The sequence below is a fragment of the Pholcus phalangioides genome, unplaced genomic scaffold (genome assembly GCF_987345545.1).
Source record: "Pholcus phalangioides strain wild (caught in Gottingen) unplaced genomic scaffold, Ppha-v1.0 ptg000018l_1, whole genome shotgun sequence".
NCBI lineage: Eukaryota > Metazoa > Arthropoda > Arachnida > Araneae > Pholcidae > Pholcus > Pholcus phalangioides.
In genome coordinates, this window is record NW_028301611.1 from 10,169,274 (window position 1) to 10,195,620 (window position 26,347).

The 26,347-nt window shown below is 36.3% G+C and overlaps 1 protein-coding gene across 1 annotated transcript; it reads left to right on the plus strand.

The window, feature by feature from the left end:
• The first annotated feature begins 3,883 nt into the window (after positions 1-3,883).
• LOC149071709 (ADP/ATP translocase 1-like) lies at positions 3,884-18,366 on the plus strand. Its single transcript, XM_089247901.1, has 2 exons — positions 3,884-4,182; positions 16,893-18,366. Exons 1-2 carry the CDS (start codon positions 4,026-4,028, stop codon positions 17,633-17,635), a joined length of 900 nt encoding a protein of 299 aa, XP_089104027.1. The 5' UTR covers positions 3,884-4,025; the 3' UTR covers positions 17,636-18,366.
• Positions 18,367-26,347: the final 7,981 nt, after the last annotated feature.

Consider the following 26,347-nt stretch of genomic DNA (forward strand, 5'->3'; position numbering starts at 1 on the left):
TTGCATTCGCGCGAATAGGTTTATCGGTTGCGTCAAGTTTTGGAAAATATATTTTATAAAACTTTTATAGTGTAATAGTGGCTTAATAATGAATATTCGCCTTATATGTTTTTCATTATAAACGAACCCCCCCACCCCCGTAAAATTCATTTAAAACTACTGGGATTTGCCGCGTAGTGCTTCATTTCTTGCTGTTGGTAGTACTAGCAATAATTGGCAACTTTGCTATTTTCGGTGTCTTTTTCGAAGAAATATGCCACACCAGAATTAAAATTATCTTCCCGGGCCAACAGTGGGCTCACAAATTGTGACCTCTTCGAGGCAACGTGTGAAGAGAAAGACAAGAGAGTAACTGTATGTGCGTTTGTGTGCATATAAGCACAACGCGTTTGAGTTTATGGAATTGTTTAAGAGATGGCGCTGCAAGAGTTTCACGGAGACGTGATTGCATTTTCATCTCGGAACAACTAAAAAGAATCCCAGCAAGAATTTTCAGATCAGAAATCTTTTATAGATAAAATTTTGTGCATTAACTTTGTTGTTCATTTTAATTCATCCTGAAAAACCTTATTTTGGAAAAACAAAACTATTATTTTTAAATATAACTTCGAATGAATAAAAAATTTAATTAAAAAACTGTTTTTCATTAAAAAAATTCATTTGATTATTTGACAATAAAATTTTTGTGAATTTTTTTTTTTTACATATACAGTCAAACCTCGTTAATGAGTCACTCTTGGGAGAGCAAAAAATATGACTTAGTAAACGGAGTGACTCGTTAAGCGGAGTAAGCCATAGCTGTGGCAATTCCAATTGGGAGTTCCAAAAAGTGATCCGGTAAGCGGAGTGACGTGTTAACCGGGTGACGCACTAACGAGGTTTGACTGTATCATCTGAGATCAGACTTTGAAACATCTGACAATCATGTTAGATTAAAAATTCTAGGGTGTAAGGTTACAAAATACTTACATGAATTATAACGGAACATTGATATCATACTGTGTACCTGTCAGTACTTTATAATAATCAATTTATTGTGAATCTGATTGTACAGTATTTACATAAAATATTCCCTGCTATCTACAATAAGAAATAATACAGGGTGTGGGCAAAAGTCCGTAGAAACTTTAAAGATTCATAAAAACAACCGAAATAAAAGAACGGTTTGCAGGGTTAGCATCGCTAGGTCACGGGATTTTTTTTTAAGACAGGAAAAAAGTGACTAAAGAACAGCCGATAGGTGGCACTGATATACAAGTCAAAGAAAAGATACGCAAATAATGAACTGAATACCTCCAAATTGTTTATTACAGCAGTATGTGTTTCACATGACCACCACCACCACAGGGTATAACACATTGCAAGCGAGTCACAGATCCAGCAACGGCAGCTGGTCCACATACACGGTTTACAACGGTGAAATGGTAGTGGGTCAGGAGTGCAAGTTCTTATAACCGTCTCATTTGCATATTTCCACCGAGGTCACTGATATAAGCGCCACCTATCGGCTGTTTTTTTAGTTTTTTTCTCTGTCAAACAAAATTCCCGTAACCAGCGATGCTAACCCTGCAAACCGTTTTTTATTTCGGTTGTTTTTCCTGTTTTTATGAATTTTTAAAGTTTCTACGGACTTTTTGCCCACCCTGTACAGTATCTCTACAGTGATTTACACCATTACAACTTGCAAAAGTTTTTGCACATTGAAACAAAAACTGCGAAAATATTGAAATATATACATATATATGAATATTCCCAAAATATCATGTGAATTTTCTGATGTGCTTCCTAAACGGGTCGTACAAATCCCCTTGCAGTCCCTTTATAAATGCACTTTATGCACTTTGTGCACTTGAATGCACTTATTAACACTAGTTTCTCGGAAACCAAACAGACCCGTGGGTCGTGATGCCAATCATTTTGCTGATTTTGGGTCGCGGCTATAAAAATGGGTAAAGAACTCTTGGTTTTAACTGTTTTATATGTGTATAATTTTTTCATTTAAAAAATTTTTACGTACTAGAATTTCCAACTTTTTACTAGTTTCCGGAATCTAAAAAATCTCCTAAGATTTTTTTACTTTTTAATATTTAATTTTCTTAAAATTTTTTTTTTTTAGTTTTTATTAATTTTAGCTTTTTTACCCTTAAAATTCTCACTTATTTTCGAATTTTTTTTTTCTTTTATAATAATGTGATCCTCACATATTCCCAAGAGATCGGTAAGATCTGTCCAGAGAATTTGTTAGTGTTAGTAGACATCCATGCCCGAACCGGGATTCGAACCCAGACCTGCACAGTCAGAGGCTAGCTCCCCTAACCACATTAAAAAAAAATTTTCAATTGTTATTTGTTTTAGAATTTTTCAACTCATTTAATTCTTATTTATTTTAGCATTTTTTATTTCTTATTTATTTTAGCATTTTTTATTTCTTATTCATTTTAGCATTTTTTATTTCTTATTCATTTTAGCATTTTTTATTTCTTATTCATTTTAGCATTTTTTATTTCTTATTTATTTTAGCATTTTTTTTATTTCTTATTTGTTTTAGCATTTCTTATTTCTTATTTATTTCAGATTTTTTTTATTTATTTTAGCATTACTTATTTCTTATTTATTTTAGCATTTTTTTATTTCTTATTCATTTTAGCATTTTTTATTTCTTATTTATTTTAGCATTTTTTTATTTCTTATTTATTTTAGCATTTTTTATTTCTTATTCATTTTAGCATTTTTTATTTCTTATTTATTTTAGCATTTTTTTATTTCTTATTTATTTTAGCATTTCTTATTTCTTATTTATTTCAGATTTTTTTTATTTATTTTAGCATTACTTATTTCTTATTTATTTTAGCATTTCTTATTTCTTATTTATTTTAGCATTTTTTATTTCTTATTTATTTTAGCATTTCTTATTTCTTATTTATTTTAGCATTTCTTATTTCTTATTTATTTTAGATTTTTTTATTTATTTTAGATTTTTTTATTTATTTTAGCATTTTCTTATTTCTTATTCATTTTAGCATTTCTGTATTTCTTATTCATTTTAGCATTTTTTATTTCTTATTTATTTTAGCATTTCTTATTTCTTATTTATTTTAGATTGTTTTATTTATTTTAGATTTTTTTATTTATTTTAGATTTTTTTATTTATTTTAGATTTTTTTATTTATTTTAGCATTTTCTTATTTCTTATTCATTTTAGCATTTCTTATTTCTTATTTATTTTAGCATTTTTATTTTCTTCCAATTCATATACAAGTTAGAATTTTTCTTTTTTTAATTTTTATTAATTATAGTCTTTCTTTTTTCATTCTCATATACTCTAACACGTTTACTTTTCAATTCTTATTTTTTCAGCATGTCTTATTTTTTTAATTCTAATTTATTTTTCGCATTTTTTTACTATTTTAATTGTTACATATTTTAGCATTTTTTAATCCTGATGTTGTAAAAGCATTTTAATTTTTTAATTCTCATTTCAGCATTTTTTTTACTTTTTTAGTGTGATTTACTTTTTTTTTTTACTTGTTCGCATCTGGCTGCTTTTTCTTAACATGAATTTTTTCATGTTTTGTTGTATTTTTCCATGTCCGGTGCAAGTGCATTCGTTCCTTCTAGGGTTGCATTTAAATATGTAAATAAATCCCAAAATTCATAAATCATGAAATTTTTCCACACATAATTTATTTTAATATTGTAGATCTTTAAAATAAGTACTAAATCAATATTAGTGAATTTATTATATTTCTTATTTCCCACCGTCTTGAATTCACCGGTTTTTGGCGCGGAATGTACCGGCGTTTGGCGTGAAACGTACCGGCATTTTGGCGAAACCGGCGATTCTCAGTCACCTCGAGGCGACCTCTACCTCTCCTACAGCGCAGTGCGGCAAACCGGGACAGACACAGAACGTCGTGCCACATTCAGTGTTTTCCATAATAATTTAAAAAAAAATTAATTTACAGAACCATTCAAAAAGATATATATTTATAGTAAAATATAAATAAATTACATAAAAATCGAAAATGCCTGAGGGAATGATGTCGTTCGCAAAAGACTTTTTAGCCGGCGGTATAGCCGCGGCTATATCCAAGACGGCTGTCGCACCCATCGAGCGCGTGAAATTGCTACTTCAGGTACAGCACGCCTCCAAGCAAATCACAGCCGACAAACAGTACAAGGGTGAGTTCCATTACGACAGAAAATAATAATAATAATTGATAATTATTAGGGTGACATTGCATAATCGAATCCTATCGAACGCCAATAACGTATCGATTGACGCCAAATTTATATATATAGACCTATCCGATTCGTTTCCGTCATTTCTAAAATCGATGAATTATTTCCTTACAATTGAATTAATTTTTTAATAGTTGCGTACTTTCTAAGTGAAAAAATTATGAGCTATAATTATTAAATGATAATTGTTGCTTACTCTTTGAGTTATACGTAAAAATTCATGGGATCAAATATCTAATAGCCATAGCGTATCGTAATTTCGAAACAAAAACTATTTATTAATGAGGAAGATGATGATAATAGTTAATATCAATTAATATAATTTTTTTGTGTTGTTAGTTCTCTATATTTCAAGTAAAAAATTATGAGCTTAAATGATAATTATTGCTTCCGCTTTGAATTAATTATGCATAAAAATTCATGGGATCAAATATATAATAGCCATAGCGTACGTTACTTTGAAATAAAAACTATTTATTAATGAAAAAAAATTATGATAACAGTTATTATCAATTAAGATAATTTTTTTTTGTATTATTAATGTAATTTATGAATAATCAAAATAATTGTTCGATAATAATTGAATTGTATTGATTATGAAAATATATGAGAATATCGTCAATTATAATATGATGTGTTATTATTAGTTTATTATCATTTGGTTGGTTTAAATTATAGCTTATCATATATTTGATAGAGAGATAAAGTTAAGTAATTATTAAAACCTTGAAAATATTTTCGTAATTATTTTAGAACTAAAATAACCAGAAAAGTCGTGTTTTGCGGCATATCCTTCAATTGACCTTGCGATCAAATTATTCGGCGATAAATTTACGTTTTTGAGGGTTTTTTTGCATGTTATTCATATTGATAATTTGGAAAATATATTTTTTTTAAGTTATTATGACGTGATTTTTGACTATCAGCTGTTTATTAAATTTCATTGAAACACTCTCTACTTTTTTCACGGCCTCTTTTCTTTTTGAAATTGGCAATCCCGAGCGTGACGTGACGTGGATTTTGACGTCACAGACTTACGTGTCAGGAAGGTGATACGAGAACGTCACGATGATTACGAAAATTTACGTATTTCTCTCAGTTTTATATACGATTTTCTTCAATTAACGTATACAGGGTGCATGGCCCTCCACATCCTGATGCAGGGCCTCTAGGCCGGGATGTTTTACGGGCCCCCCGACCAGACTTTCACGAGCCCCTTTATGATGAATAGCAAAAAACAAAAAAAGGATGAAAATCATCCCGGGCCCCAGCGCTGGAGCCTTGTCAGCCCACCTCTTGTGGGGGGCCATGACAGGGTGCATAGCTAATATACAGTATACACGGTACACGCAACGCAAATTACTCTCTAGCAGTTGATGTTAGAGGCATACAAATAACCTGTAGACCTCAGATAAGTCATTCATATTGCAAGGGGTTGTGTAGTTATTAAAATACAGAAATTAACTTTTTATAGGGGGATACCCCGTTTTTTAAAAGTCCTATTAGAAAGTAGTTTCCATGTCTCTCCTGAGGCCAACGAACAAAATTCTACGTTTCTAAGTGCGATATTCGCTGAGCTACTTGAATTCGAAAACCACTGAAAATATGAGACAGTTCTCAGAAGCTAGTTGAATTTTTACAAATCACGCGTGTGTGGCTCCACTTACCCCCCCCCCCCCTCCCGATTTTCACTTGCCTCAGTTTACCGTTTACCTTATTAACTGTACAACCTTCTAATATATGAATGATGTATCTAAGATATTCCAAGGGGCGGATCTAGAGCTCGATGTTCGGAGGGGTAATTTTACAAAAATCGGCAAAGAAAAAGGACACAAATTTCTCAGAGAGAACTGTTAATTTGGAAATAAATTAATAGAAATATAATTTAGCGGCAAAAGATGCGGTCACTCCTCTTTTACGGTTAAATTTGCCTCGTATGCATTTCAAATACCTGATTAACAGTCCAACGTCCGCAAAAACGGGGGGGGGGGGGTTGTACTGTATTCGTCAGTAAATAAGACGAAAAATTCACTTTCATTTTTTGTGTTCGATAGATGGCGCCGCTGCAATAATTTTACTCGCGATGCCCCTCCCACACACACACACTACTAAAATTATTCTTGAACTCACATCTAATTTTCTAACATAAAGAGAAAGGGGGAAAAACTTTTCGAACTTTTTAAGATGTTATTAATTATTCATAACTTATACTCGTTTCGTTTAAATCAAAATACGGGATATAAACGTAATGTTTGGGATATTTTTTAACTATGCGGAATAATCCCATATGCACGTGACGTTGGTAAACCTTTGTCATAATGGTTTGTCAGAAAAATGTCATTACCCAACATATACATCAGATTCCACACCTTATACTACCTGTACGTTATAGTGAATGTTTTATAGTCTACCACATTATATCCCTCCTCGTACTCCCTTAATGCTATGGAATTGTATTCCATATTATACTAAAATTCAGAGTACCGATTACCGCATAGACAAATGGGGCATTTTCCAGTGGCCCCTAAATTAAAAGAACTTATTTTAACTGACCAACTAAACATCTTTAAACTTCAGGGTCCCCTCAATTTCTGCTTTTCTCAGGGCCCTTTGATGTCGAAGTCGGGCCCTGCAAAGGGCCACAAGTACGTAGATAATTTTCCAGCCGTTGCAGTATGCATTTCCGCTTCCCCGTGTAAAGTAGAAGAAGCAGTTGAAGGGTGGGTTCAGCGTCTGGGGCACCAGACCCCGCTTCCTCCCTCTTTGTCCTGCTAAAATCCACCGTATATTCGTATATTTATAGCGAATAAATTTCATTAGGATCGCCGCCTGACCTAGAGCCCCGTTTTTCAATTCCTGGAGCCTAAATATTTGCCAAGCCCCCTAGGAAATTTTTAATGGGGTAATCTGTAATAAATTTAGGGGCAATATATTGAGTGCGCGTGAATTCGAATATTTTACATGTGGTACGTTGAATCGAATACTTTGCATTTTAAAACAGATAATCTGCACTTTAGAAAGAATACTTTCTAATACTTAGCACTCTCAAATGGATACTTTCTTTGCACTGTAAAACGTATATTTTTCACTCCAAACTGACACTTTGCACTTCTATTTAACCATTTTACGATCAAGGACGTAATATTGCGTCCAATCGCCAGTGGAATAAATTCAAAAAAGTTCTTTCCTCTCCCCTCATCACCGCGAAACTTTGTTGCAACTATACGAAAAAAAGTAGTTCTATTTACCTCCGTGATGTGTATCCTTCTACTATATACATCTAAGAGCGAAAGAGAACTGGTAGGTGAAGGTTGATGAGAGAAATCTACTTCGTACCTAGTCTGTTATCTTAAATATTACAGATAAGAGAGAGGAAGGGGAGAGATAAGAGTATATAATACAGATAAGTATCTCTCTCTCTCTCTCTCTCCCTCTCTCTTACATTTATGTATTATACTGTTTTCCTTTCATTTGTTTCTCTTTTCTTCCTTTTTCTAACATGCGATTATGTTAGGACAAGGTTACCATATTTATCGCCGATTCATCAAACAAAGATCATCCGAATTTCTTGCCAATCGCTTGTAACCGAAGCAGTTAAAGTGCAAAAAGTATCCGTTTTATATAGTGGATATCATCCAAAATGAAGCGCAGTTAATTGTATCCATTTAAAATCCCTTCAACTATTTAACTGCAACCAATAATTAAGAGTCCATAGGAAAAAAAATCGTATTCCTCTCGGCTCCCCTCTGGACTGGAAGAAAGCTTTCAACTTTCCCCCATAGAGAAGCCGTGACCAACTCTACAGTTAATTATGGTGAATAATGTAAACCTTATGGGAGATTATGGACAGTAATAAAAAAAATAAGGACTCTATAAAATACAAAACAAACAATAGGCAAAATGCCCAACGAGGTGACTGAGAAGAAGACAGAAGATGCTTATAACAAATATGGATGTCATATACAGTATGTATATGTAAGATGAAGGATGTTCCTACATTCATGTAAGATGAAGCATGTTCCTATATTCATGTAAGATGAAGGATGTTCATATATTCATGTAAGATGAAGGATGTTCATATATTCATGTAAGATATTGCCAATTACTAACGTTAAAGCCGACTTTGACTTGTTATGCACTTGAAAAAAAAAATCGTTAAATCTACGAATGGGTTAAATGGAAGTTTGATATATCAGGGTAAGACTGTAAGTAGGGTTGAAGATTCTGGATGCGGAATTATCCGGAAAAAATCGGGATCATCTGATTAAATGACTTTTATATTCGACTCGGGGACGGAGTTGTGTAGGAGGCTCGATGTGTCGACGGCGCCATGGAAACCATGGCTCATATCGATCGATCCATGTGCGTGTGTGTGTGTGTGCCATGTCCCAGTCTTTGCATTCGTTCCACGCTTATCATGGACGTCAGAGCTAAAGATGGCGTCACTTTTATAGAATCCGGGAAAAAATAAAACAGCCATCTGCTGGAGTTGGTGAATTCTCGTCTCTTTCTCTCTCTCTCTCTCTCTCTCTCTCTCATACGGTGCGTGTTGTTTTATGAGCCCTACTTTCCTGGCATGGAACTCACTTTGAGCAGAGCTGTTCTAGAAATAACGCATGTGGTGGAGAGGACAAGTAGAAAGAGAGAAGGATATGTGCGGAAGAAGGATGTAAGGAAGACCCTTCCTGGTAGAGGATGCGAAAAGTTCTTAAAATAATCCAATATTTAACGCGGAAATGAAGGTTTTTAGGTCGAGGAAGTTTTTTTTTTTTCTTTTTCGTAGTAGAGAGTAAAAGTCGGTTATAGTAGAACCTCGTTTATACGTCGCTCAGTTATACAACTTTCACGGCTTCGGTCGCAATTGTTTCCTGTACACGCTTTAATGTTAAAATAATTCATCTATTGGACGTAAAACTTCAATTATTTGACATCTTCACTTCGACTCGAACTCAGAATCTTTTGAAGAAAACGTCATTTACATCCATCAAATTTTGAACTACTTATGCTGAAATATGCATCTGGAGTTAACTGCTTATGTACACACAGTGTCACAATGTTGATTGTATAGAAAAATTTTGTCCTTTGTGGAATGCAGCCGTTTCTGCAGCTGGAGTACTCTTGGCACTATAAAAACGGGCCCAATGACATTTAAGGCGTTTTGCCCTGCCTCCAGTTTTGGAAGATTCCAAAAAGCGAGAGAAAGAGAGGGGAGGAAAGGATTTTCTCAAGGGAAATAACAACGATGTCAAAACCAGGGATCGTGCTCTACCTGCCCAACACACCTACAGATAAAACCGTGTTTTTCCACCTTATAGATAACAAGAAGACTAGATAAGATACAGAATATGGTCTTCTTATATTCAGGTAGGTACTGATGTGCCCCGCTTATATAAGCACCTATGAATAGGGTGCAGAGATTTTTTTAAAAAAAAATTCCTTTCTCTCTAATCCATTTAATGTATATCGGGAAGGAAAGGAAAACATATTTTTCGAGAATTTCCGCTGCCGTTATAGTGAATGTGTTCTTATTTTCATTCACAAATAACTCGCAATAAGAAGATATTTTTTGTATAGTTTTTAATAGTTTTTAATTGGGCATTTTGCCTGTTGTGGCGTTGTATTTGTATCTTTAACATTAGCTCTTTTTTGACAGTCACTTGCGAATCAGTCGTAATAGCGAGATTTTCGTTGTAACGGACTTTTACCGAATATTATCCACGTCGGGCTTCACAGCGACGTGAAAGTCGGGAAACTGAAAAATTAGTCAGGGAAATGTGAAATATTTGATAAAATTTCTGCGAAGGAAAAGAACTAAAATTCGAAAAACAAAAGAGAGAGTCATTAATTAACGGTGAGATTAATTAATTTTCTTAATTTTTTCTGTTATTTCCCCTTCTGGTCCTTCAGTTTAGAGATTTCAATCATAAAATTCATGAAAAAAGACTTTTCCTGTATGTTTTCTGGACTTGCCCATGTCCATAGTAACAACATTACAATCCAAAACAAAATTAAATTTTCTTCTTCCTTAAAAATAGGTGATTTAAAAAAAAATTTATGCCATAAGTGCTGAAATGAATGAAATTTTTGTTTTGTAAATTAAGTTTGGAATCTCACACGTTCAGGGGGAAAAGAAAGAGTCAAGTGCTTTCATGTAAGAAAAATTTATTTACTTTTTTCTAATTAAGGTATTCGATTACCTTTCTTGTCACTTTTCTTTAAAATGGTTCTCGAGTGAACTTCAAATAAATTTTTTGATAGAAAGCGTCTCGAAATGGTAAAAACAGTGACCAATTTTGGTCTATCTATTATATTTCTATGAAAAAGTCGTTTTCATGTCAAATTTTAGGCAAAATTCATGTGATATTCGAAACACGATTGCAAAAAATTTTATTAATGAAATGCTTTGTGATTTTCACAGTGCATTTAGCTAGTAATGAAAATGGTCAGGAAAATCTTGGAGTTTGGTCTGGGAAAGTCAGAAAAATTTCGGTGTTTTAATCAGGGAGTTTTGGTCAGAGAAAGTCGGTAAAATTTTGGGATTTTGGTCAGACAAACTTTTGAGTTTCAGTTAGAGAAATTTTGGAGTTTTTGATTATTGAAAATTCTTGACTACTTTTAGTCAAGGGAAATTTTTTTAGTTTCGGTCAGGGAAATTTTGGAGTTCATAGTGTCAGGGAAATTTTGGAGTTCATAGTGTCAAAGAAATTTTGGAATTTTAGTCAGGGAAATTTTGGAGATTTGCTCTCTCTCTCGGAGGAATTTTCGAGTTTTAGTCAGGCAATGTTGGAGTTTGAGTCAGAGAAGGTGAGGGAAATTTTGAAGTTGTAGAAAAATATTTGAGTTTTGGTTAGGGAAAAATTTGGAGTTGTAGTCACACGGGGAAATTTTAGGAGTTCAAGTCAGGAAAAGTCAGAGAAATTTTTGAGTTTTGGTCCAGAAAAGTCGGAGGAATTTTTGAGTTTTGGTCAGAGAAAGTCAGGGAAATTTCGGAGTTTTAATCACATGGAGATAATCAAGCAGGTTTTACTGGAAACCTTTCACGTATCAAATACAGGGAGTATCCAGTCACATTTTGTGACCACATTCCAAGTTCACAATTATTGAATTATAGTCAAACTCGCGATAATAACGACAAGCTGGCTTTAACGTCAATAATTGACAGTTCGGATTGATTCCCATGGAGAGTAATGTCAATGAACGTTGCTTATAACGTCGATGAAAACGCAACGACCTCGGATATAACAACGCATTTTTCGTCGCCTTTGCTTCGATGCATTTTCGTAATTCCTAGAATTAGAGCTCATCCCGTGTCAGTTGTTCTATCGATATCTAATGTTGAAAAAAGATAGATATAACATGTTTGGAAATATATGACATTCATATTTGTTATGGGCATCTTTTTCTCAGCCACCTCGTTGGGCATTTTGTCTGTTGTGACGTTATATTTGTATTTACGGGTTTGGTTGTATATATTTTTCTCTCCTAACACTACAACAGCCTTCCCTATGGCCTAGACCAGCGGTTCTCAATCTTTATTGACTTGCGGAGTCCTAAGTCTAATTTTTATGGTGGAGCCCCCTGTGGGCTTCTTTCTTAAGTTATTGATCAAATTTGCTGATTTATTTTATTGTCTTGGAGCGGCCGCGGAGCCCCTTGGAAGTGCATACGGACCCCTAAGGACTTCACAGAGCACAGTTTGAGGACTCCCCGGCCTAGACCATACATGCTCAACCCATGATCCGCTGGTGAAATGCGGCCCTCGAAGTCATCTGATGTGGCCTCAAACTTTATTTTGTAAAAATGAACCAAGTGACGCATTTCCAGATAACTTAAGTGACCCGCTGTGCAGTTCCACATCACTTGAGTGGCCCGTGATCTATTTCTGGATCACTTAAGTGGCTCGAAGCATATTCTCAGATCATTTGAGTGACCCCACGGCATATTTGCAGGTCACCACGCACATTCCCAGATCACTTAAGTGGCCCACGGCACAGATCCGGATCACTCAATCGAACCGCGCACATTTTTAAGATCACTCAATCGAACCGCGCACGTTTTTAAGATCACTCATTTGGCCCGCGGCACATTTAAAGATCATTCAAGTTAACTGTGGCGCTGTTCCAGATTACTTAAATAAGTGGCCCAAGACACGTTTGCTAATCAGTGAAGTGGCTCACGCTCTTCTAAAGATTGAACGCCCCTGGCCTATTTATTCCTTGTAACATAAATAAACGGAAAAAAATAACCTTGGAAATATATGAAGTAAAAAAAAAAGGTTGTGTCTGCGCATGCGTGATTGTGTGACTTCACGGAAGGATGAGTGACTTTTTATAAAGGATGGAAAAGAGATTTCTTTTTTTTTATTACGAGCGTTGGAAACAACAGGCTATTGTCATCATGACAAATACAGTCACGTGATATTGATATATCACATTAGGGAATGGTGGCACGGTGGAGTTCCGAGGGGTATGTGGAAACGTACATTTCGCTCGAACATTCGGTCGTTTGATTCACGGCCGCTCTCCGTCGCTCCCTTTGAGCAATTACTATTGGATGAGCCAAAATTTTTGCGATGTTCTAGTCATTATTTTATAGTGTTTTCTGAGTTTCAGATGTGACAAACCACACCGTATTCTGTAAAATGCCTAGTTTGCTTGATGATCTTCGAATGTCCATCGTCGGAGAGGGCCTCAAAATCTGAGCTTTTGGCCTACCTGTCCTCGTGAAATTAGTGAAGCTTTTTTGGACCCATCTCTTCGCTGTCCTATGACCACAACTATATCTTAATATTTTGCAAAAAAAATACAGTCGAAACCCTCCCTCATTCTTTGAGATAGAAATTTTCTGTGAAGGAATCTTCCATACATGGTGATTACAACAGGGTTGCAGTGATCCAATGTAACAACGAACTCGCTATAACGCCAGTATTTTGCGAACATATGTGGTGGCGTTATAAAACGGGGTTTGACTATAAATATTTCTCGTTACATCAACTGAAATGATTAAATCAACTAAAATAATTATAGGGCTTGCAGTAGGAGCGGGGGGGGGGGGGGGGCTTCATTTTTTTGCATTTTTTTGGGAAATTAAAAAAAACCCTATGAGGGGCTACCTCTTCTCTGCCCCCAGTACCACGATAGCGTTAGCTTCATCTATTAAGAAACGCATGAAATTTTACTGCTTCTTCTTCACCACAAACGCCAACTCCGGCCAAATCGCTATACTGCAATTTACTGTCATTGACAAGTTTGGTGGGAAATGAAGTCGCCATCTATCGGTGGTCGCCTCAAGGTCGTTAGGGGAGATATCTCTTTTTATCTACATTCGTCCCCCAGTTCGAACCAGTGATGGTAACTCGTGGGAAATTTCCCATATTCGTGGAAAAATTGGTCCACATGGGAAATGTCTTGGCGTTTGTGGGAAATTTTGAGTTCATCAAACAAAAGAATTTTTATTGAAAAAAAATTATAAATGCAAAACAATGCTTTTCTAGTGTAAAATACTTGACTGCATATTTCCACCGATAGATGGCAGGACAATTTTCGGAATGTGTGTGTGTGTGTGTGGGGGGGGGGGGGAATTTAGTCAAAAGAGAAATTTTTTTTCGTGGGAAATTTTGCTTGGCAAGGTTACCATCACTGGTTCAAACCTTGGAACTGACGGCAACCTTCACGGTGGTAGACGAGCATCGTGCCACCACGACACTCGGGCAAGAAAATTCATCTCTGCCTTCACAGGGACTCGAACTCCGGTCACTCGTATGCCGGCCGAGTGCTCTACAACTAAGCTATGGAAGCTATAGGAAATAGCTGCTGGAATACCTTCATCTAGCACCAGATGAAAGAAATATTTCTTAAAAGCCAAAAATAGAACAAATTCTTCAGTTATTAAATGTTGTGATTAATTTCTGTAAATTCAAAATGTTTTCTGAGAGCTAGTAACTCAAGGTTTCCCAAGGTGTAACCCAAGGAATATGGACGAGGTGCAAGTGTGGTTTAGTAGTAGCGCGTGATAACATGGAATTTAAGCCGTTGGGGGCCAAAAAAAGGGGGGATATCTTAAAATAACCCTGGAAGTGGAAAAATATTTTCCCCACGCATCGCTACAGAAAAAAAAAGAAACGGCATTTTTTTCCCTCCGTGATTGCCTGTGATTGGAAGAAACAAATTTGCTCCTTATGATATGAGCAAGTTTGCCATATTTTGGCGACTTCTGAAGTGCGTGCATGAATGAATGCATGTATCCCCAAAAATAAGTGAGTCGCAATCATAGGTTCCATTGCAAAGGTTGTTCGCCTTGACGTAAACTATCACCCTTCTCATTTTGGTGCCAGAATTCTGGAAGGCTCCGTACATAGTGCTTTTTTGTAGTGATTGACTTTCCGGTAGTAATTTCCTTCAGCGACATAACATGCGCACGCCGCAATCCATCTGACTCTCTTCTTATAGACTCACTAGGAAATATCAAAAGGTGCTTCTCTAGACACAACTACGACTTGACCGCACATGCACCTCGTACACAAACCTCTGGGGAATTTCAAACGAATTAGTTGCATGCAGGAACGTGTTGTGCGTACGTATATATAGGGTGGGTACTATATCCACCGCCCAATAATTACACATGTAATTCCTTGTGAAAAACTAATATGGTAAAGTGTTTTTCATTTTAGGATCGGACAAATATCGAGGGTGTGATAACGTTTTGAAATTTTGTGACAAGTCAGTTCTCTAATGGTCAATTACACGCCAAGCACCCAACTGAAAAAAGAATTTTCCCCATGCAGCGGGTTGTAACTAATTGAAATATTCAACCCTGTTGTATATAGAGAAGAAAAGTTTAGTTGTGTTTTTTTTGCACGATTGGCACTTTTTCCATTTCGTGTAGAGCACAGTTTCCAACCTTTTTTGTTCCCCCCCCCCCCATCGCCTCCCCAACGCAATCTGACCCATAGGATCAATGTTATACTCGTAGCTTCTACCACCCCCCTGGAGCTTTCCATCGTCCCCAAGAGGGCATTAAAGCCCACGTTGGGAATCACTGGTGTAGAGTGATGTTAACCTTGTTATTAAGTGTTACCTTCACTCTACTATATTGGCAAATTTATCACCAGATTTGCAAAGTGTTAGCCAAACGAGATCTATTGGAAAAATTGTTTTCCCAAAATCAACACACTTTTTTTGCCAAAATGTGGTAATTTTTTTTCCTTCACTGTTAAGTGAAATTTTTTGAGGCAAAGAACAAGAAAAAAAACTGGTTTGCACAGCTTTAGCTTTCTTGATTACGCTTAGGGTATTGCTATCCGCTTGAAAACACAACGTTTGGTGCACGTTCGGTGAATTTGGCAGGATTCGAAAGTGACGTCATCAATTTTTAATGCATTTAATCAATTTTTAGAGTCAGATCAAAAAACTAAAAACACTTTTCCATTAGTTTTTCCACGAGAAATCACGTATGCAATTATTGGGTGTTCGATAGTATAAACCCTGTATAGGCGTGGCTTTACGTATTTATGTTGCCGGAGTTATTGTTTAGCATCATTTTTCTCGAAAATTATGGGTTGTGCAAGTACAGTTCTTGGGGCATTTTTTATGTATTCGAAGCGAGGAATCTGGTTGTGCAGAGTTTGGTCGATCTTGATGGGACACCCTGTATATCGAGCAATATGTTTGAAATTCTTTTATTTACGTGATTTAATACTGAGGACATCAAGTATTTTTAACAAAAAAATTTGTATTTTTTTCACGTATACAATCATATCTCAAAAAGTTTCCATAGTATTCAAAAACTTTGAGTTTTTTTGCACAGAATAATGTTATACCAATAATCTGCGTGAAGAACATGTCGATAAAGGCAGTAGCTTTTAGTGTACAATGTCTAGCAGAAGTCGGAAAATATGCTAATTTTACGTAGTATAAAACTGGCAATACAAATTATTTTTTTGCCAAATTATATTCTATAAAAAATATAACATTTATTTCCTTTAAAACGACCTTTTTTAAAAAAAGGAACTACCGTGAAGGCCGGCGTTAACGTTCTTGAGTGCGTTACAGGCACCTCGAGAGATTGATTAACACTTCATTGTGCAGTGGTGCCTCATAATTAGGCTGGCCATACTTTCTGGAGAGAAATACGGGAAATTGGGATTCCAAATATACGGGAAATTGCCAATTATCGCCAAAAATGACGCCAAAACTAAACAAAGTTGCCAAATATTGGTGAAAAATCACAATCGCGGGAAATGAAGCATTATTGCAAATTACAGTGGATTAAAATGAATTCCACGAAAAAAAAGTTCCCCAAGATAAATGCAGGAGATTAATATTTTTATTTATAGTTGTAATTATCATAATATAATTTATGAGTTGAAAAATAATTTCAATCTTTGACTTCAATAAGGAATAAAAATTCAAGTAGGACACTTTTGTGAAACGGGACGGCCAGGGAAAACAAAAAATACCGGGACTGTCCTGGAAATACGGGACGTATGGTCACTTTACTCATAATTTAACATTCATCGGCAGCAGAACTAAAACCGAATTGTGAGGCACCACCGTAACTTGTTTGGCATATTGCATGTGTAGTTATGACTTGGAAAACTTTTAAATTGATTTTTTTAAAAAAACAACTCTTCATTTCTTCTCCCACAATAGGCATGGTAGATTGCTTCGTGCGCATTCCCAAAGAGCAAGGATTTCTCAGCTTCTGGCGTGGTAATCTCGCAAACGTCATCAGGTACTTCCCGACGCAGGCGTTGAACTTCGCCTTCAAGGACAAGTACAAGGCAATATTCTTGGGTGGCGTCGACAAGAAGACGCAATTCTGGCGATACTTCCTCGGCAACTTGGCGTCCGGCGGTGCTGCCGGAGCGACGTCTCTCTGCTTCGTGTACCCGCTGGACTTCGCCAGGACCCGGTTGGCCGCAGACATCGGCAAAGGTGCCGCCCAGCGCGAGTTCTCCGGCCTCGGCAACTGCATCAGCAAAATCTTCAAGAGCGACGGGCTGCTGGGCCTGTACAGGGGCTTCAGCGTGTCCGTTCAGGGCATCATCATCTACAGGGCCGCCTACTTCGGCTTCTTCGATACCGCCAAAGGCATGCTCCCGGATCCCAAGCACACGCCGCTCGTCATCTCGTGGATGATCGCCCAGACGGTGACGATGGTGTCCGGCATCATCTCGTACCCGTTCGACACGGTCAGGAGACGTATGATGATGCAGAGCGGAAGGGCCAAGGCCGACATCATGTACAAGAACACCCTGGACTGCTGGATGAAGATCGCCAAGAACGAGGGATCAGCCGCTTTCTTCAAGGGGGCCTTCTCTAACATCCTCCGTGGCACTGGAGGTGCTCTCGTCCTCGTCTTCTACGACGAAATCCGAAATCTTTTAGTCTGATGAGGATCAATTCAATCCCCATCATCGAAGAAATTTAGGAATTTACTAATTCAAAAAAAAAATGTAGAAAATTTAAGAAAAAAGAAATTGGATGAGTTTTTTTTTGGAGTGGAGAATGGCTTGACCAAATTTTCGTTCAAAAATACCGGGACGTGTAGGATACGTATTTTTCTCCTAATTTTCTTTTGATATTTGAGTCTGAAATTTTTTATAAAATATTAAATTTCCCTCCAAACACCTCCATATTTTTCTAACATGAAAATTTCGGAATTTTTCCTAAATGCAAAAAAAAAAAAATGCAAAAAAAATGCAAAAAAACAAATGTTTGAGAAATTTCCAATTTCATCACTATAGATGCGAAATATTATAGTGAAGCGATATATGAAATTTCTGCAAAATATCCGGTGAATTTTCGCATCCGAATGAAATTCCAAGTTTCTTATCACATTGGCGAAAAATGGCAATTTCTTTTTTCGAAAAATTTCTTATTTTTTTTTCTCTCGCTCTTCTGTTGTTTTCTTTTCGCAGCAGGGACTATAGATGTAATGTACTTTAGTAGAGAGTATGGTGTACACAACCTTATTGCGGTTTTTTGGCGGATGAAGAACCTGGTTGGAGTAAGTAAGTGGCTCACGCTCACTCACTCACTCCCACTGTGAATATTGTTTGATGTAAAATCACTCAATGTGGCACGAAATAAATAAAAAAAAAAAAAAGGAAATTATGATAAATTTTGTTTCCGCTAAATGTTTCATTCATTGCATGGCTCTCTTTATTATGAATATTCTATCTTAGGCTTACCAAGTTTCCTCGATGTTGGCCAACTAACTTATTGATGTACAATTTACTCAATAACTATGACTTAAATGAAACGATACGGCCAGGATTTATTCCCATATATATCCACACTTTGATACCTCAAAATGCTTCTGGAAATTAATATCTTAAATTATATAACTCTGCACCGTAAACGCGGGCGATTTTGGCCCAATTTCTAAAAATTTCAAATTCACTGCCCAGTAAATCCAATATAATTTCCACTTTCTAAGTTCTGGTTATCATGTCGATAGGCTATATTATATTATAGCCCCGTTCACATGTGCAATAAAACATCCCGGGAAGTTCCCGGTAACGGGGATTTTCTCTACAAACCATTCACCTGGCGTTTAGTTCATGCCGGTAATCCCCCCTCTTCTTTCCAGAAGTCGTCACTGGTTACGTAGGTTGAACGGAAGTGATTGATTCAAGATGGCTGACGATGGAGCTTATAGTAGTTTTCGCGGCGCAAAGGATTATGGGAGAGAAGGTCGGTGTGACCTCCAATCCACCCCAAAAAAGATGGGCTTTTTTTGATGAGCTTCTCTCCCACCTTTTTCTTCCCTACGAGAGGAAAAAAGTTGTCATGCCGGTAATTATCACCAAAGCGACCCCTAATCTTGCACATGTGAAAGGGGCTTATGTACGTGTAAATAAAAAACATTTTTTTTAACTTAAGTTTAAGAAAAAAAATTAAAACATTTTTTGCCAATGTTACCCTTGTATATGCCTAACTTTGACCCACTTCACTTTTCCACTGTCTTAAGGGCTCTCATACCTTCTCACATGGTGAAAACTATGCTCTAGTAGAAAAATCTAGTAGAAATACTATTTATTCATTTATTTCAAATTTTTTACGCATGTTTTGGAATATATTTTATATCCTATGCCAGTATAAAGTTTCACATATCTCTGATACTTAATTTTTTGTAACTTTTCAAAACAAAAATGCGTTAAAAACAGCTTGCGCACGCATGATAAAATACCATGACATCAATGTAACTGAATAAAAATTGATTGAGAATATAAAATAAACTGTTTAGTTCATGAAATGAAGCAGAAGCTTGATATTTCGTTGGCTCAGTCTTATTTACAATCGAATTTAAAAATTATCAAAATTTAAAATTTAATTTTAAATAAGATTAAGTCAATGTAAAAACTCTATCTTTTGCTTCACTTCATGAACTGAACAGTTTTTCTTTTTAAAAAATTTTTTATTCAGCTACATTCATGCCATGGTATTTTATCCTCCGTGCAAGCATTTTTAATTAGATCAGAAAAAAAAATTAGAAGAAAAGATTAAATTACAAAAAGTATCAGAGATATGTGAAACTTTATACTGGCATAGCATATTAAATATATTCAAAAACATGCGTAAAAAATTTGAAGTAAATCAATTGTTAAATAGTATTTTTAATGATATTTCTACTAGAGCATAGTTTTTCACCATGTTAAAAGGTATGAGACCCCCCCCCCCCCTCATAAAGCATTCAATAAAACGTTAAGGTACTTTTTGAACCTAAGATCGCAAAACAATTTCAATTTTTGATAAAAAATTTATGTTCCAACTTGTATTGATCATAAAAATAGCAATATCTTCGTGGTTTTTTTTTTAAACATTTTTACTTAATAATCTTGTCTTACCATTCGACCTCTTTTAACAGAATTTGAAGGTGTGATTAGAGAAATCACGCATTTTGGTGTCATGTGACTAGCAAATGCTAGTTCCTCAACGCTAAAATCCTTGGGATGGATCTGGTTTGCTAGAAAATGAAATTTTCAGTTTGCTTTTAATTGTACTTCGAATTATTGTTTAAAGTTACCTGCGTTTTGCATTTGGTTTATTTCAACAGATCTAATTGCATCTTAACAGGTTTGAAGGTGGTCATTGATGTAATCTTCAAAACTTCTTCACCCATAGTTCATAAAATATGTGCTAGGTGGCAGCACTGTAACAAGCATTACACAGAAAAAAAGCTTTACGTTAGGTTCATAACACAGACATGCACATCCCAACTTCAAGGCACGAATGCGAGCCGATCTCTCCGTTAAAAAGTCTCGCCACAGAGAGCAACTGGTCTACAACGTTACAAATATTCAATCATTACACTTCACTCACAATTTGAAGTATAGATGGCAGCACTGAAATAACATGCACAACACTAGCTACACACTCAGACTGTCAGGTGCACTCACTTTGTTTCAGACTCTGCCACGAAGCTGGGCTGGAAGAGATCTCGGAAACGGGATAAGTCCGGTGGCAGATACCCTGGCGTTCATTCATTCATTGCTACCTAGTCGGGCATACGTGAACTACCCGAAGCCCCTCAGTTGCCTTGCTTGGTACCATTACTTAGCAAAAACTACAAAAAATAGCTACAATTTTTTTTTTTACAGTAATTGGAATACGTTTTATTATTTTATCGTTTCGGGCCATAGACATAATATTAACATTATAACATTAAATATATAACGTATACAACATTATTTAATGTATATATTATATCTATGTTTCGGTCCAAAGAAGGATCCCAGGGCCAAAGCAGCCCCGCGTTTACGGCATATAGAAAACATAACACAAAGAAGATTGGAATTACTTCGATAAATTGAAAATTTGAGGTACATAGAAGCACTACTACTGCTCTTAGCCGCACATATGTTAAAAACATTTCTCTGAACAATTTCTGACAAATTGGAGCATTTCAGAAAGTTTTGCAGAGTGCATAGCTAATTCCTCGAATCCGCATATTACTGGCGAACCGTTGATACCAGAGAGATACTTACAATAGGAAAAAGCATCCAAATAATGCATAGACTTCAGATACGTCGTTCATATTTCAAGGAGTTGTATACAGGGCCCGACTTTTGACTTGATGGGGTCCTGGGCAAAAGAACTATTGACCCGCCTCGACTGTGGTCGAAAGGGTTTGGGTTCGTCAGCAAATACAGTACATGATGTTTGTTAAACGCAGTAGTTTTTATCAAAAAAGGATATGCGTTATTTTTAATGAGAAATCTAATGTAAAATTCGCCGTAAAATATCTTACGATAAATGCTTTCATCGCGCTCTCACTCTCATTTGGGCAAAATCATTGATAATGTCATCAAAATCTAATTTTTGAGTTTTCTCAGCTTCAGTACGCAATAAAGCTAAAGAGATGGCCGTTTTTCTTGTAAAACAGCGGACTGATTGATTTTATCTTTCTTTAATAAGAAGAATGATTTTTCTCTAGATCAGTTCGATATGTTGTCGATGATGATTCAATGCCGTCTCATCATTTGGAAGCGTCTCGTCTAAACCTCAAGCGTTATTTAACGTTTGTGGCATTGTGTCACCAACCTGAATCAAAGATGGAAAATTGTTGCAGTTTGTCTGAGAAACTGTTTGCAAGATCAGTGTTTTGCATCGCAAATAAATATACAGAATCTTCATGAAGATTTGAGCATTTCATGTTGAGCAAACGTGCAAACTTTCTTGCCATTGTTTCGTAAATCATTTTACGGTCAAAAAAGATGTGAAATCGACAAATCGAACGAAATCATTCAATCATTCAATCATAACACTTCATTCATAGTTAGAAAAACTGGTGGCAGATGGCAGCACTACACATAACAAGCATTACAGAGAAACAAAAAACTTCACGTCAGGTTTCACTACACGTACACGCACATTCCCGCATGTACCGATTCATTGGGGGGTTCCACGGGGGGGGGGGGGGTGTGCATGTGTGGTGTAGCATTAGTAGGTAGGGCCTCCAAAAAATGGCTCGGGGATCCATGATGTTCTTAAGTCAACCACCTCGTTGGGCAATTTGCCTGTTGTGGCGTTATAGTTGTATTTGTATAAAAGAATTTGACACATTGAAACATATTTTTGTCGTGGAGTTAATTTTGTAATAGGTGCATTGTGTACATTCTGCGTAAGGTCCATTACTGATTGGTACAATATTAAAATTGATATGTAAGATTGCTAATAATGGGCACTTTAGAAATACTGCAGTATGATGTGCTTTAAAGAAAACAATTGATTTTCCAAAATTATACCAAATAAAATTTATAAAACTTTGAGTCTCCCCTAAAACACGGGGCCCATGTGGATATTGTGCCCTGGTTGTATAGTTATTAAAATAAAAAAAATGAACTTTTTATACGAACACCCTGTGCTCAATAACCAATTAGAAAGTTGTTTCCCTGTCCAACAAAATAAATTCCACGTTTCTAAGTGCAATATTCGCAGACGTATTTTTGAATTAAAAAATAGAAAAATTCGGGGAGAAAAAACAGCAAACACACTAACGGAAAATACTTTTTCCCATTATTTATGCCATTTCCTCCTCACCCCCCCCCCCTCGAATTTTCCCCTATTTTCGAATTCAAATATCGCAGTGAATATTGCACTTAGAAACGTGGAATTTCTTTTGTTGGCATCGAGAGAGACAGTGAAACAACTTTCTTACTGGATTTTTGGGCAAACGGGGACTATATAAAAAGTTAAATTTTTTATTTTATCAAATTTTCAACCATGAATAACATATCTGAGTTATTAGACACTTTAGCTAATTGGAAGCATTCCTCTAGGACCAACGGTTCGCCAGTAAATTGCCATACCCCCCCCCCCGTTACCTATACACCCTGTATATTATCAGTATAAATTTACAAATATATGCCCACATAAGCGGATATAGGCTCTTAGGACGGAGGGGGAAGGTTGTATAGTAAGTGTGGAATGTCCACCTCTATCCCGCCGCCTATGTCAATAATAATTTTTTTTAGTTGGGGGCACTCAAGTATTACGTCAGCATCGGATTTTCTGACTTTTGATGACAAGGGGGGGGGGGGGGGTTTGAAGGTTGCTTACATCATCAACCATCATCAACCACCCTTTTTGAAGATATGAAATATTATAAGCTGCTGACGAAATTTTGCTGACAAAGGGGGGAAGGGGGGTCAAAAATGGCTAAAAATCTCCTTACGTAATACTTGAATGGCCCCTTAACGGGGCGGGGTGGTGATAGTTTGTTTTAGCCCTTCCCTGTATCCGCCTGCGTGCGTGTCCCTAACGTATTTATGATGCTTGAGTTATGCATGTGTCATGTTCAACATGCTGGCATCACCATTTTAAGTAAGTTATCCTTTATATATAATCGAGTTGATGTAGGATAAATCGCAGTTGAAATTGAATAATTCAACTTTAAGATGATAATAGTGAAGGAATTTACCCTTGAAAGAAATGGGTATTGCACATGGATTACACTTAGCTACTTTGATGGAAAGTCCAGGACAGGACAGAAAAATACGGAATATTAAGATTCCAAACGCGAGAAAATTCGAAACATTGCCAATTACCACCAAAAATGATTTAAAAAAAAAGTTGCCAAGAACTAACTGAGAAATCGCCAACGGTGGGGAAATTAAGCATAGCTGCAAATTGCAGTGGAATAAAATGAATTCAAACCAATGAAAAGTATTTCATGAGAAATATGCGAGATGAATATTCTTATTTATATAGTCACAATTATCGTAATTTAATTTATAAGTTGTGGGGAGATAATGTTCATCCTTGATTTCAATGAACAATAAAAATTCAAGTTCGCTTCTCTGCAAATACGTGATAAAGGTGAAAAAAAAAACAAAAAACGGGACATTTCTACAAAAAAGTCAGAACGGCCAAAATTACGTGAAATACGAGAATGTCCTGAAAAAACACTAGACGTATGGTCTCAACCTACTCTATCTGATCATGAGCATTAGAACACTTTCCATCCCGAAAAAATACGGTATATCGCCAACTGTCACCAAAACACGATTTTCTACAAAGTTGTCAATTATCGCTAAAGGGGGTGGGAAATGAATTGTGACTGCAAATTGCAATTAAAAAAAACGTATTTCGCGAAATTTTGATTGTGAGCATATTTCTCTGAGAGAAAAATGCGGGGAAATTTGGATCTGAAATACGGGACATCGCTAATTTGCGCCGTAGTATATCAGCCATCCATAAGTAGACAGAGAATCACCAGTTATTGCTGGAAGAAAAAAAAAATATTATCAATTGGGGCGGGAAATAGCAGTGAATTGAAATGTTGGTCATGGGGCGAAGAAAACTTTTAATGTGACTACAATTGGAGATGAATATTAAAAGCCATAATTATCGCAATATATATAATTTAAAAATTATAAAAGTTATCTTCATTCACGGTTTTAGTAAAGATCGAAAATTCTAATAAGCTTCGATGAAAAAACGGGACAATTGTATGAATAAGTCGGTTGTGCCGAAAATCTAGGAATGCCTTCTAAGATGACTGACCATATTGCCTATAGAAAAATATGGTAGGTATATTGGTATTCCAAATTTGTGGTCATCTGAAGCTGGCTTCCTGTATTTTCCAAGATTTCGAAGCGAGAATGCAAGCCGATCTCCCGGTTCAAAAGTCTCACCACGTAAAGGACCTACAACGGTACATTTACTCAATAATTATACTTCACCCATAGTTAGAAAAATTGATGGCAGATGGCAGCACTATATCAAGTATTTTACAGAAACAAACTTCAAGTCAGTTTCACAACCTCTTCCCAGCATGGCCTAGGTCTTCTTCTGCTTGTATGTCTCGTCATTCAGACAGAGCGGCAGGCCATGATCGCTAAAACAGCTGGAAAAGCGCCACTGGCGGGAAATGAAGAACCAATGCAAATTACAGAGAATTAAAATGATTTCTACGAAATAAAACGTTCAACATGACAAATATGTGAGATGAGTATTCTTTTTTGTAGTCTTAATATAAAAAAAACTTTGAGTTTTTTATTTACTTGTAATAGTTTTATTTTTGCGTTCGAAAGATAATTTTTAACTTTGATTTCAATAATGGATAGAAATTCAAGTAGACTTCGTTGAAAATACGCGAAAAACCGAGACATTTTTACAAAAAAAGTCGGGATGGCAAAAATCACGTGAAAATACGGGACAGTTCCGGGAAATTCGTGACGTATGGGCAGCCTACTTGTAAATGTCATATGGTCACCATCCATGCCCATGTTGTGAGTTGGTGGGTGGTCCATTGAATTGTTTCAGATGCTACACTAGTCCTTATGGTCGGAAAGATTGATAAAATAAAGATGCTCAATGGATTTAGGTGAGGGCCGGTCCGTTCCCTGAACACCCATTTCGAGTTGCATGGGAACCGATCATGTTGGAACAGAGACGGGAGCTCACCTAAAAAAGTGTATACAAAATATAGTCGTTCCCTAACGTCACAATATGACGCTTTGATCAAATTGGCATAAACAAGTGCCAAAGGACTGAATCAGCGCTGCTCGTGACGTCACGCAAGTAGTCCGTCCTGACTCAGAATACTCGGAGAAAAATATTCCGCTGCACGTGCTAGTATCATCGTTGTGCGGAAAAGGAACGATCGGGCACAACAGAGTTGGCGATTTCTATGTCCTACATCCAATCACCGTGCTCGCGGTATTTGTGAGCCAACCCCGGAAGATTATACGCCAAAATAAGACGAAACGAAATAGGATGCTGTGGTTTAAAATATGGCAAACTTCGCCAATTAGTCTTATCAAAACTAGGGGGGACCAGGGATCAGCAACTGCCCCGGGCGGAAAAATTTAAGGGGGCGGCAGTTTTAGGTGGGAACAAAGAACACCATTACAAAATTATCGAATTTTAAAGTTGTTGGGTCGGCAAAAATCTTAGTTACGGCCCTGTATCGGACTACTCCCATGACGTCACAGATGAACTTGGCAACCCGTTCGGAGGCCTTTCTGACTGAATCCAGACTAGGAGAAACAGCCGCTCAGTCATTAATCACGTCCGCTAAATTTAGTATTGTCCAGATACTTCTGACCAGATAATGTTCGCTAACCCTAATTTCGCTCGATAATTTTCGCTAA